The following is a 14,239-nucleotide window of genomic DNA, read 5'->3' on the forward strand; positions in this document are numbered from 1 at the left end:
AAAAAATAATGTAGAATGTTTGTAAACAAATACACTTAACTCAATTTTCCCCACCGTCCACGCAATAATGCCAGAGATGCTTTGTCTAATTATTTTTTGTTTATTTTTATAATATCCTACTACGTTCTCTTTTTATTGCTTATGCTTCAAAAACTTTGTCCTTGGGGCTTTGTAAATATGAAGGTTTTACGCGATAATTTTTACTTTGCATGAAACTTTCGGACAGGCTGCCTATAATAAGTCTTGCTTGGCTATGAAAGCCAAACATATTTTACATCGCATTTTTAAAGAAATTTCCGGTGTACTTGGTTTATCATCGCAGTCGCACCACCTAATTGATCTGCTTCACATGGGTATATGTCCATAAGCTCCAAAAAGATTTCAAACGAAGCTAAGCTAACTCGAATACATATTTTCAAAACATTTACATAAGAAAGTAAATTTTTTCAGTATTGAAAACAGAGACTTATTCAGCTTGTGTCGGTCTGTAACCGTGTCTTTGATTTGGCCCATTTTCAATATTAAACTGAGATAAAGAACTTCAAAAATTTTTGCCAGATTTGAAGACGATATTTTATTTTTTTCGATCAGAAAAATATTTGCCACGGAAGGACAGACGCTTATGGTTAAATAGTTTCAGGATTTAGTATTGGAGAGGCCCTATCGGAAACTTGCAGCTCTTAAGGGCCCTACAAGAATATATACTTTAAAGGGCCCATGAAGTTTTCTTCTGGATCTTACAAGCGTTCACCTTTATCCTTAGGTTGTAGATATACCTCGTAGAAGACGTATTTGCTTCTGATTACTATTGAACACAATAGATACGAATAATAATGAATATAACGGCGTCTTTCGATGGTGGATTTAAAAGTGTTCAATAATTCTTTTCCGATTTTTTTTTTTTAAATATTTCTTTCTTTCTTCATTTCTCTCAAAAATTTTCATTACTTATTTAACAATAGACATGGAAATCGCTGATAAATATACACTCGCGTATACATGATGTGTAGCATTTGTTTTAGTTGTTTTCTTAAATCTTAATATAAATTTCGTATCTTGAGTGTAGCCCCTGAATATAAATTTTCCCCAGAAGTGTTGAGAACTAATAGAAAATATATAGACTCATAGTATAGCTTTTCATGCGGTTTCTAAAGATTTATATCACACTTGACAGAATGCAACACAGAACCCAATGTAACGCAATACATACAGATATATATGTGCTAAGGCAAGGTCATACCCACCACAGAACTACACGACAAACTGCATATAAATATTGAAGGCATTAAAAAAAAAAAAAATTATTTTTATCTTTTACTTTAACACAATTTAGCATGGTTCAGTTTGCTTGCCATTTTCCGTTTACTGTAATAAGAATTTTAGGTTCGTTTCTTCCCTTAGTTCCCCTTATTTTCTTTTTTCTTAAATAAATGTGACGACACGGCGTGCTTGTTGCGCAAGTTGTTTTATTCTTCGCTTTCTTTTTTTTAAGTAAGATTTTCCAGACATACGTTTGCTGAGTTTTTTGTAACTCAGCAACGTAAAGGAGTCTTATATGAACGTGACAAACAAACTCTTAGCAAATAGAAAATAGAAAAATAGAAAAATTGCAATTGTAAAGTAAAGGTATGAGCAAGAAACGTTTACACAGTTCATTACTTTTTATTTAAGATTTTCACTAATATTGATATTAAGGCACTTTCTAATGCACTATTTAAAGATTTAATTTACGATGAAGCTCCTCAACATAAGGGAAATTGTAATGCTAAGATCGCTTGGAAGACGAACAAAACATGCTAGTTAAGTATATTTTTCTTCGAATATATTTAATACTTATAATACGCGTGATGAGTGGTATGTTCATTTTGTCAAAACGTTTGCAACGCCCAAAAGAGAGCTTGAATTCCAAACTGAAAAATTCCACAAAGTATATTCATCACGCCCGTGTGTGCGTCTGTTGGCCTTTGTAATGTAATGTGCATTGTAAACATTCTGCTGTCTGCAGAAAATAATGCTATCAACTTTAAAAAGAACCTGAACATGGTCCAAACCCATCAAAGGACCCGTCTGCAACGCCCACCGCCCTATGCAATAAAAACTATGAATATCTTTGTTTTCAGCGGTTTTTGCTTGTTACTCATAAAGTACAACACATACACTCTATAAATTACCTTTTTCATTCTGAAAATAGTAAAACTCAACTGCATCCGTTATAGATTATAGAATATGAAAATTTATTACTTTTCTTTTGTGAAATGATAATGAAGATGCGATTGCGACCAAACATAATTTTCGTGTTTCTTAATAAATCATTTTAAAAAGAATGGAACAAATTAATTGTTTGCTAAACTCTGGCGAAAAACAAGATAACCCCAATAGGCAGCTCACGCTAAAATAAGTGAACTCCCCAAAAATACCATCAATTTTATAGTATACTCGTCACTATCTCTTTCATGCAAAACATTTTTTCTTATATTTTACAAAAGAACAATATTTTGTTGGTGACTATTTACAATGGCGTTGCCTCTTAAGCAGTTAATAATGCTTCCTTTGAAATAGACATAACCAGCATTTTCTCAAAGCTTTGTCGTTCGGATGGCATCACTCTTGAAAGCAAATGCAATTCCAAAGAAGCGAAAATAGTCAGCAATTTATTAATCTCCTTTATCACAAGCGAAGATGAAGATTGCCATCAGTGCAAATCTATACGACGGACGATAGTTGCGGCCAAACTAATCAACGGAAATATTTACTCGCTAATTTTGCCAAGTGACACTCACTTGAATGTGCCTCACCTCATTTCTTTTGAACTTAGTCACTGGCGTTGAAATAATGAAAGCATGTCAAAATTCCAATAACGCCTATAATCTCCTTTCTATCCCCGGTTCGTTTATTTCTATTAGAGAGGTTACCTTCACCATGCCGGCTCAAAGCACTTGAAAATATTCTTGAAAATTATTAGATGGCATTATGCACATTTTTAACGTGGCAGTAGCATAAACGATAGTACAGTCAGCTTGTTTTTCGGCAATTTTTTCTTGAATTGTTTTTTAAACAAATTTTTGAGACTCCATTTTTACCATTATGCCATCCGTAAGTAATAGTGCAGAAAGCGAAGATTTGGTTACTGGATCAACGTGTTGATTTCTCTCCCGAGAGAACGGTATTACTCGGTACCCGAAAAATTTTAATATTTCTTAATTTGTTAACAGTGTTCCAGACATGGTTCATGGGGCTCCGAAAAGTTTTTATAACCGACAGACCTACTTGTTTTTGCGGACAAGGTTCGTCGCTTCGGTTTGGAATGTTGAAGACTGTTCGTATAGGACGCCAATAGCCCGGACTTGCCTCGCACTTGGTAGCATGATCATAGAACAGGTAGAGGCAGATAGAAGATTACTTTTAAGATAGAAGATAACAATTATTATTTTTCAAAAAAATGTATCTAAAAAATTGATCATGTGAGCAATACTTGGTTTACATGTATCACATTTGAACTTGTTTTACAAAAAGACCTATAGAAAGAAGTTTGATATATGATTATTGAACAAATATTGACTTCTTAGTCAAGAAATAAACGGAACTTTCAAAGTAAATCAGACTAAGAAGAAGAAGCACTTCTTAGTGAAGAAATAAACGGAACTTTCAAAATAAATCAGACTAAGAAGAAGAAGCATTTGGTATCGTATGTTACGGGGCGCAAAAACTTCTTTTGCACATCGTTATCTAATAATTCAGATCGATATTTGGTCAGCGAAAAAGCTTGCAAATCTTTAGTTTTGTCATACTATTTGTAACAGCCGCTAATACATGTAAGGTGTAAGATGTAAGATGTCACATAGGCATATATATGCTTAAACAACGAAAGATTCTGCCCATCCGTCCATCTAGGCTGCGTCTTGTACTTAGTTGGCATCTTCTTCTTTGCAAAGATTGAATTTTAACACAAAAGCGTTTTATTTATCTCCACAGATGAGTTGAATCGTCCTTTCGATTTTTTTATTTATTTTTGATGTGGCGAATGTCTTTGGGGATGTCGCCTATTCGCGTAATACGTTGACAAACAGAAAGAAGTGAGCAAAGAGAAAGAAATGGAAACGCGATGGGCGTGAAATCTACTGGTAAGCATTCACTATGGTCCCAAAAAAGGCAAACTCCATCGCATTAATGCATTTGAATCCACGGACACTGACTGAGTTGTCGCGATTCTTACCTAATCGGCTACTGATATTGCTCATTTATCAAAAGAGGACACTGTTAGTGTGAGTATGACATCGAAAGATTCGTTTCAAACTCAATATAACTTATCTCTCTTGTTATTTATTCATGGCATTAAATTTACTTCTTTACCGTCTAAAAGTTTTGATTTTATGTATATATATATATATATATATGTGTAAAATAAAAATAATCGAAAACCACTTCGCTGCATGAATGAATCGAATTTGGTTTCAGTGTTTTTTGTTTTCATTTATGTTGATTTGTAATTTAAATTCTGTTCACCAAATCTTTTAAAAAACATGCATATGTACACAGATGTCAATGCGTACTTATACATACATTCACCCTACGAGCAATACACCACAATTGCTGCTATCAAGTCAAGAACAATAAATTGTTGTTTGAATAAGAAAATCCAAAGATGCCTGCCAAACGAAACAAACAGATTTTAGCCAAAATAAACGAGACATAACCAAAATAATGTTTATCAAAAAAAAAAAAAAAAGTATGTATATATTTGTATTCAGGAATTAAGAAGAAGCAACCATACAGAATGAAATTCTCGACATAATCAGAATCGAGGAAAAAGGAATGAATGCAAAAATCTTGCATGTTTGTTTTCGTTTTTCTTCGAAGAGTATAGAAAATTTAGAATTTATTTTCTATTTATGTTATTCTATGCTTTTTGTTCGGCGTTCTTTGTTCTTTACTCCTTGTTTTTTCGTGTTTCTTTCTTTTTTGTATTATTTTTTTTTTTTTTTTTTTTTTTTTTTACTTCTAAAGAAAATTTTAGTTTGTCTAGCATTATTTTTTGTTTATCTGCATAAAATTACTGAAGAAAAATGATATTGATACTAATGCTGATGATGTTGACGATGATGATGATAGTGATGACGCTAGTGGTTATGTTTTCTGAATGTATGCACGGCTTTATATTGAAACGTAAACAAATTTAAATATGCTCCTATATATATATACATATATATATATATATGTATATATGTTTGAGGTACGTACGTGTATCTACATACAGTCACTCATAGTGAAAGAGACTAACTACAGATTTAACTTGTACGACGAGTAATTCTGTAAAAGTTGGAATTTAAGATTGCCAAACACAAATCTTTTCTGTTTGAAATCAAAACAATATATATTGGCACTGGCATTATGGCTGTTTATATATACTGATACACGTCGATCATACATATACATATATACACATATGGGTATATACAACATATTTCGTAACAAATACATTGAATTATCAGTGTATATACAAGCGTTGTATCTCACTCGGTTATCCACTCAATCGCAACGAGAAATACTATACAAAATATATATATATATATATATATATACAGAGTATTGAATAAAACGCATATGTGCGCTCTGCTATACTTCGCTTTTGTTCGTGCTAAGCTTTGTGAGTTGAAAATTGCCATAATATATATACATTTACATATACGTATATATATACGTATTGCACACATGCACGTGTACACAAATAACATGTCATTCACTTGCCTATAGAACAAGTGTAATACCATATGTATAACAAACAACAACAATGCTTCAAAAATGACAAGGCGATGTTTGCTAAAATACGTACTACATCCAATTCTTTGAAACTGCTTGTAAAGGGGAATCGACAGAATGTTTTCATTTTAAAGAGAAATTTTTATTTCACTTTAAATCGCGACTACTATACGCTTTATAGGGAATTTAAAAGAGAATCAGGCGAGCTTGGCTTCGAACTTTTGATCCATTAAAAGCCTATCACGATTCGTACCTCGTCTGGCGGGCATGTGTTTCGCTTGCTGCAGAAAGCTCTCTTAGCGTCAGGTTGTCACCGCGAACTTTGGCAAATTCCGAGTAACAACATAAGCATTTTACCAAAAAAATAATAATAAAAGATTCTCGGTCCATATGACAAATATTTGGTGTGATAAAGCCCATTTCATACATGATACACGATGGATTTATACGAAGGGTTTATATTTTGGCGACAACCAAGCTCCGATGTGGAGCTAATAATAAGCTATATTCGATTGTAGATAACTCCAAACGAGAGAAAAATGAAACATTTCTAGCAAGGATTCAAATATCAAACTGAATAGACTAAAAAAAGAAGATGCTTGAGTTAACTGACACCTTGAGGATATCTGAAAACAATGCATGAGCATTTGTTTATGAGAAAGCTCGGTTCGAAATGGATGCCGCTTTCCTTAGCTTTAACAACAAGGTTTTGACGACTTATAGCTCTGTTTGGCACTATTTAGGCGAAATAAACAGGTTTTTCTCCTTGTAATATATAACAATGTGACGTCATTACTGTCCAGTGTGAAATTGGCAGTCAACTGCGTAGACCACTAAACTAACTGTAACTCGTAAACGAATTGTCACAGAGACATGAAATTTTGACGAATATCGTTTAAAAGTTAGTACGGTCCACAAATCACCGGGATTTGTCAGACCGGCGTCTCATTGAATCATATGATGCATGCTTGCGCGGAGATCAGCACTTTCGGTTGCACTCAGTTGTAAACATCCAATACACATCCTAAAATAGATTACTCCTTGCCCAAGGACGTTAGAGCATTCAGAGTTTACATACGAGTTTTATTGGTAACTATAAGCAAACGAAAGAAAAATTGTAGATTCACGCTGACAGCTTTGACCACTCGTCAACCCAACATTAGCTTTTGCAGGAAGATTAAGATTAGGGCAGCAAGACGAAATTTATTGCAGATATTTTTATTTATTTGTGTCAAGTTGACACTTTGACACAGCAGATGGCCTTCAACTACGCTCGGAAGAAAAAAATTGAGATTTTATATGTGTGCACACACACTCGCATCTCCCATTCATACAGTTATATTTATTATTTATTTAAAAGAAATAAATGAAAACATTCTGGAAGTGCATGGTTTATGGTATAATTTAATTATCTCTGCTTTTGTATATGTAAAGGAAAAATATTTACGACCGCAAACTGCGTAGCTAACGCAGCCAACGTAGCCGGTGAAGGCAAAGTCAAGAATATAAGTGAAACTAAAGGTCTGGTGAAACATAACATACAAGATGTAATAAATAAATGCTTCTTGAACATATTTATAGTTGCGCTTGTGAGTACATCTTTGTTCGGTCACTTCACGAGTTTGCCTGTATGTGTTTACAGAAAGTCTATTCGTAATCGTCGCCATACACAGATAGGTAGATGTGAAACGATTCGATCTTAGCCTACTCTAACCTACAGCTGATTTTTTTTTTTTTGGCATTTTTATTGATTACCGTTGACCTAGATTAGGGATCAAAATGGAAAGCTTTAGAAGCAAACAATTATGATTTGGCGATGGGCTTTTAATACACAAAATTATAGAAGTTACTGCTAGCAAATCTTCGACCCGAAGCGCATAAATGAAGAAACCTGCCTCGCCCGTTAAGGCTGGCTTGACTGCTTACGCTTAAGATAATCAATATTTCACGCATAAATGACAACAAGTTCGTATACACCCACTTCCAAACCAGGAGAGAAATAGAATGTTTTAGAATATTTTCCTGCATTTTTCTTTTTTTTTCCTGCGTTTCTTTTTACGCTAAATTTATTTTAGGATGGGAACTGTTGTCCTTGTGGCAATAATATTGAACTTAAATTATATGTGGGTTTAAAAAAGACGATGATAAAGCGTTAGAAAAATTCTTAAAGAAATATTTTTAATTTAAGTGAGTTTTTTCCCGATTAAACAACATTTTTTTTCCTTTCTACTATTGTTTTCCTTACAGCTGTCAACAAGCTTCGCTTGGTGGTGAACGACAACCATCATCAACCTCATCACTAGCAAAGGTTGAGAGTTAGTTGGCAATCAATCTGAGACTTCAGATCACAAAAGCATAACTTAGAACAAAGTTACGACGCATTTTACAAGGGTGCTAGAGCGACGCTATTACATAGACTTAAACAACATCAACTTAACCCATTTCGTATATCGCATAATCTTTTCATTCAACCGAATATACGCACACAAACACAATGAGAAATACAACGAAACGAAAATCTGTGGCAACCGACCAAATGAAAAACGAAACATTTAAAACCACAACAAGAGCAGTTACAAAGACAGCGACAGCAATAGCCTCAACAGCCATAATAGTTGAGCAGAACGAAGACCTGTTACAGCAACGTTTGTTGCCGTTACGCTCGTTAACGTTGTCATCTGCAACATGTCATGTTGACGATGTACACAACAGCCAAGTACAAAAACACCAAAAGCAGCAGCAGCACCATCAACACTATCAGCGAAATCATCAGCATAAGCTTCATGAAAAGCCACAAGTTACAAAATTGTCAGGCCACACAACGTTACAGCAGCTACCGAGAAGACAACTCACAGCCGTTGCAATAGTCATGTGCTTGTATATGTTTTCCGGTCTTGTGTCGCTAGCAAATGGTTTGGCAAATTGTCCGAATAGCTGTCAGTGCGATGATGATATCCTGGTGGTTAAGTGCGGCGAGGGCACCTTAGATGTATTGCCCATTGCTCTGAATCCTTCCATACAACGGTTGATAATTAAAAACAATAAAATCAAAACCATCGATTCACCGATACAATTCTACGCAGAGCTGACATTCCTCGATTTGTCCTACAACGATTTGGTGACTATACATCAACGCACTTTTGCATATCAGCGTAAGTTACAAGAATTGCACTTGAATCACAATAAAATTGGACAAATCACGAGTAAAACCTTTATCGGTTTGTCAGCGCTTAGTGTTTTAAATCTACGCGGTAATTTGTTAGCTGAACTAGAAGATATAACTTTTTCTCCATTGGGCAAATTGGAAGAACTAAATTTAGGGCAAAATCGTATTAGTCGAATAAGCGCGAAAGCGTTTGAAGGTTTAATAAATTTGAAGGTCTTATATCTCGATGATAACACTTTAACCTCCGTACCCGCTTCCGACAGTTTTCGCTCCCTACCAAACTTAGCTGAATTATATTTGGGTACCAATTCTTTCATGACAATTCCGGCAGAGGCTTTTAGCGAATTAAAAGGGCTAACACGTTTGGATTTAAAAGGAGCTGGTCTCCATAATATCTCGGCCGAAGCAATGAGGGGTCTAGAAGGTGTACGCTACCTCGATCTATCTGACAACCGTTTACAGCACATACCTCAAGCAGCTTTAAGTCATTTAGAGCGACTAGAGGATCTCTCCTTAGGACAAAATGATTTTACAGTTATTTCCAGCGGGGCCTTTTCAGGTTTAAAAAATCTGAAGCGCTTAGAAATAACTGGCGCCCAAAGATTAAGGCGAGTGGAAAATTCAGCGTTCACAACGAACAGCAACTTGGAATATCTCAACCTATCAACCAACAAAATGTTAAGTGAAATACAGGAAAACGCTTTTACTGGACTACCCCATTTAAAGCATATTATATTGAAAGGTAATCAATTGCCAACCTTGGCTGAGGGCTTTTTCTCTTGGTCAGATTTGCATACTTTGGATCTTTCTGATAATCCTTTGATATGCGATTGTGAGTTGTTGTGGTTACGTTCCTTATTATTTGCTAAAAATGGAACCAATGAACAAATATTAGGTGTTGTATGTTCTGCTCCCGCTTCTTTAAAAGGTGAATCATTAAATGCCGTTACGCCGTCTATGTTAGGATGCTCTCATGCCGATGCAAAGCAACAATTTTTTCTCGGTATATTGTTGGTAGTAAGCGCAGCCGCAATAACTATTTTGGCTTTGGTTATATATACGTGCCGGAGAAAAATTCGTGAATTGCTTAAAGGGGATTGGGGTAACCCTGCCTTGGGGCGAAAGGAAAGAGAATATCAGAAAACATTCTCAGATGAAGATTACATGACGCGCCAACCACAAATGCCGTGCCCTTTGCAAGCCAATGTTCCCTACGCTACTTCTAGCAGTGGTTATGGTCAACAGGCCTTACAGTATATGGGCTCTCGTCCTATACCTGTAACTGAGCTATAGCTAGAAGCACCTCCCCCGCCTCTGCATCGAGGTCGGGGAACAGTCAACAGCAGCACATTGCAACAATTGCAGGTAGCGAACAGCTGCGGTCCTGTACCCGACAATCAATCGCCCTTTATGCAACTGGAACAGATACAAGTGATGAGCAACAACTCTCATTGTTTAACTGCCACTTCCTCCAGTTACTTTTCACAACAAGATATGCGAAAATCTTTGCAGGGGAAATCACATACCATGTCCTCTTTACCGCGCCATGCTGGTAATCGTAATCATCATCAACAGCAAGAAAGCTCTTTGACGCACAATCACATTTACACACAGCCTTTGAACCCTTGTAGTGGTTTGATAGCCAACAGCCACTATAACAGTTGTAAAGCTAACACTACTGAGCGCCATGTACGTTTAACTCAGGATCATTTCAATCATAACAATACGACACTTCACCACAAATATAACAACAACAAACAGGGTAGCGGCGGTGGTGGTGCTTTGAGTATAAATCACACGCACACTCTCGATGCCAATTACTTGCATCACAATGACTCCCATTATTCTCTGCCAGTGGACCATAATTTAAGTAATTGTTACACTAGTCCTCCGTCCACGCCTACACCCACCCCACCGCCGCCAGCCTTGCCAATGCGTAATGGTATTTGCAGTACAACAGGACGACATACTTCTTCTTCTAGCAACAATAATAACAACAACAATAGTAATAATACAAACAATATGGCAACATTAATGCGCGATAACAACAGCAATAGCTTACGGCATCAATATCACTGATATCAGCTGCAAAAGTATCGAGAGCATGGCACCAAAAAGGGAAATTTTGGGGCTAATGCGGTATTCAGAGAACTTTCGGTCTTTGACAATTTTGAATTGATTGAAATGAGTGCAATATTACATTAAAAATTAATGAAAAAGAAGACGAAGAAAAACGACGAGAAAACCATTTATTTATTTATTTATTTATTTTTTTTTTTTTGTTAATTTACTTCTTTACTTTTGATATTTTCTACGTCCTAATGCAAATCTAATATTCTCGGTTGGAAACTCACCCTTCGCTCGTTCTTAAGCGATTAAAAACAATAGGCAACTAATGAAAAAGTGCGCAACAATTTATGTCTGGAATCAAATACTTGGAATTCATAATTCTTTTAAATTGCGTTAATGGGCTCTTTTGTGAACACAATATTTTAATCAGTTCAATAATGTGTCAAGTCTTCGGAGCTGGATGATGTCAGTTATGTCAGTTGTTTAATTGCATAAGGTCTTGCCATTGGACTACAAATTCTGTTGTCCGTTGTTGAATTATTTTGTAATAAATGAGAGAAAATGTCTATGCATAAGAATTCAGAAAAAATGTATAAGTATTACATAGAATAAATCCGAAGAATTAATTTAAACTGTAAAAGGTATGGAAAACATTTATAATAAAAATCTTGAAAAGAAATTCTAGTGATTTAAACAAGAAAATTATTTTGATGTTAAATTTATTGTAAAAAAAAATTGTAAATAGATATATTTAAAAATAAAAAACTCATTAATTCTGTTGGGAGTACATGTTTTTGAAAAAAAGAAAAGAACAACAGAAGTTCGAAAAAAAGAAAATTTACAATATTTTCCAATCTTGCAATCGTTTATCAATTAAATGAATTTAAGTTTTCCTTCTACACGTATTTTTCCATAAACTATTTTTTTTTCTTTTTTTCGTTCTAATGAGCTTTTTTTACGTTATATTTTTTTTAGTAAAAATTGCTTTCAGCAGAAAGGAATTCGGAATCGAATGTTTAACTTATTTTATTATAATTTTTCATTAATAATAACTATAATACGATTAATAATAATAATAATAATAATAATAAAAATAATGAAATTAAAAAAAAAAATCACGGATTTAAAAAGCGATCATACATGTACAAATTACAAAATCTACAACAGAAACCACAACAGCAAAAACAGCAATAATAATAACATACCATAGTTAGTTGAAATCAAGACCAGATGAACGAAAAATGTTTAAATGCTATATAATATATAATAGAAACGTATAATAAATAATATACATGCGTACATATGTCTGTATATACAAAGTATGTACATATATATATATTTAAATTTTAAAAATTTATAATTTTCTGTTTATTACCAGTAATAAAATGAGAATTAGAATAAATATCATTTAATAATAATAATAATAATAATATATATAAAATGTAATGTAAATACATGTACGACACATGCCGAACACGTAACTGCTATTCTTTGCAAGATAGCGCTTTGCTTGAGGAATAAATGTTTCCCTAACCTTTACTTTCGTATATATATTAGTTGGCGCTGGAAATTTCATCCTCTCTCAAAAAAAATATGTGCCGCCATGGATGACGACAGGACCAAAAACTACGCCTTCTCCCTTTTAAATATATTTGAAAGTAGTCAACGTTGCCGATTTGAGCCCCATGTAACTTCGCCGGAAGCAACAGATTTTTTTTTTTTTTTTTTTTAAATACCGTAAGGGAATGTGAATAAATGTTGTAATTTCCTTAACCTAACAAGAGCAATGCCAAATACGTAACTTATTGCAAACCAAGGTGAATCTAATTTACTCCTGGTGACCACATTGACCTAACCTAACCTCACCACACTATAGTTTATTATGCAAATATCAACACACCCTATATAAAAAGAAAGAAAAAAAAAGAAAAGTTCAACAACTTAGTTGAATATCAACCCCACCGTAAAGCAATCCGTTACATTTTTTTAGATTATCGCCGTGTGCTCACTTTTAACACTCGATTCGTTAACAGTAGCTCTTTATACTTAGCCTTATGATTAAGGTGACAAATGATTTTTTCCGCAAAACTGAATATCTGAACAGCTTTTAGAATATTTATTGTATATTAATATTTAGTTGCTTTTATTCCGTACACTACTTGCGGTACAAAATACATTACGTATATGCGAATGTATACAATATCCAGATGGACTCGACGTATGCCCACCCTTTAGATCGACAATTACTTTCTGAATCGACATGAATTTATCTGTCCGTCTGTCCGTCTGTCTCGTATCCTTCCATTAAACCTATAGATATATATCCTAATGAAATTTGATACACAGACCAACAATAACGTTTTTGCAAATGATTCGATTTGTACCAATTTCACGACCCCTCACCATTTCAGTTCTTATTTTAAAAAATTGTTATGTAAATAACGCTAGTAAGCGAAATAGTGTAGGCTGCCTACAGATGTCCCAGCATAGTGTTTTTAGTTTGTAACGTGACAAAAACCAAATACCGTACGATAATGTAAAAACGATACATTTCAGAGCCCCGAAACTATATGCTCGAGAAGGTAAGAGTAGCTGAAGATGGCCTAAAGGAACATGCATTAAATTTTCGCATTACTGGCACTTAAATTAAAATCCTTTTTTGCACTTTGTCTACGTTTCGACAAATACTTAAAGTAGACCTAAAAAGAGCATGCAGGATGGGCAGTTCGGATAGTTATTCAAAATTTGTCTCAACGTTTTCAGCCCTTCGAGTTTAGGAATTGAAAAGATTATGTGACTAATAGCCGTATACTGAACAAATCACCAAGGCCTCGTAAATGACAAAGGCGTTTTTGCTATGCGGTGTCGCTTTATAACAAATTTAGTATATCGGAGTTTTATTGCAACCATTGTTCCGGAATGTTAAAAGTATGACTTCAACCTGAGTCCAAATCTTTGACAAGAAAATCCATTCTTTTCTTTTAGGACTAGTGGGCGATTACTACACCTGTAAGTTACACTACAACAGTAAGTTAAGCGGCCAATGAATACACTATGTGCCGTTTGTAGCTAGCATGATGCAGAGACATTAGCTAATCAACATCTTGAAAAAAAAAATTTTAATTGACTAACTCTTCATACTTTTTTATTCGAGTTTATACTTCGGACAAAAGTAACGTGAATTCCTCATTTAAACTTCGCGAGTACAGTTAAATCAAAAAAAATGTTTTTCTCTTTTTTTGTAGA

At 34.4% G+C, this 14,239-nt stretch overlaps 1 protein-coding gene across 1 annotated transcript in view; it reads left to right on the forward strand.

Annotated features, from left to right (window-relative positions):
• The window catches only part of LOC119645370, a 125,805-nt gene extending 114,641 nt beyond the window's left edge, over positions 1–11,164 (forward strand). The window contains 1 exon segment of the mRNA XM_038045554.1: positions 8,005–11,164. Within this exon segment, the coding sequence (XP_037901482.1) occupies positions 8,252–11,002 (2,751 nt within the window). The 5' untranslated portion in view covers positions 8,005–8,251 and the 3' untranslated portion in view covers positions 11,003–11,164.
• The last annotated feature ends 3,075 nt before the right edge of the window (positions 11,165–14,239 follow it).

The sequence above is a fragment of the Glossina fuscipes genome, unplaced genomic scaffold (assembly GCF_014805625.2).
Source record: "Glossina fuscipes isolate IAEA_lab_2018 unplaced genomic scaffold, Yale_Gfus_2 1, whole genome shotgun sequence".
Lineage (NCBI taxonomy): Eukaryota > Metazoa > Arthropoda > Insecta > Diptera > Glossinidae > Glossina > Glossina fuscipes.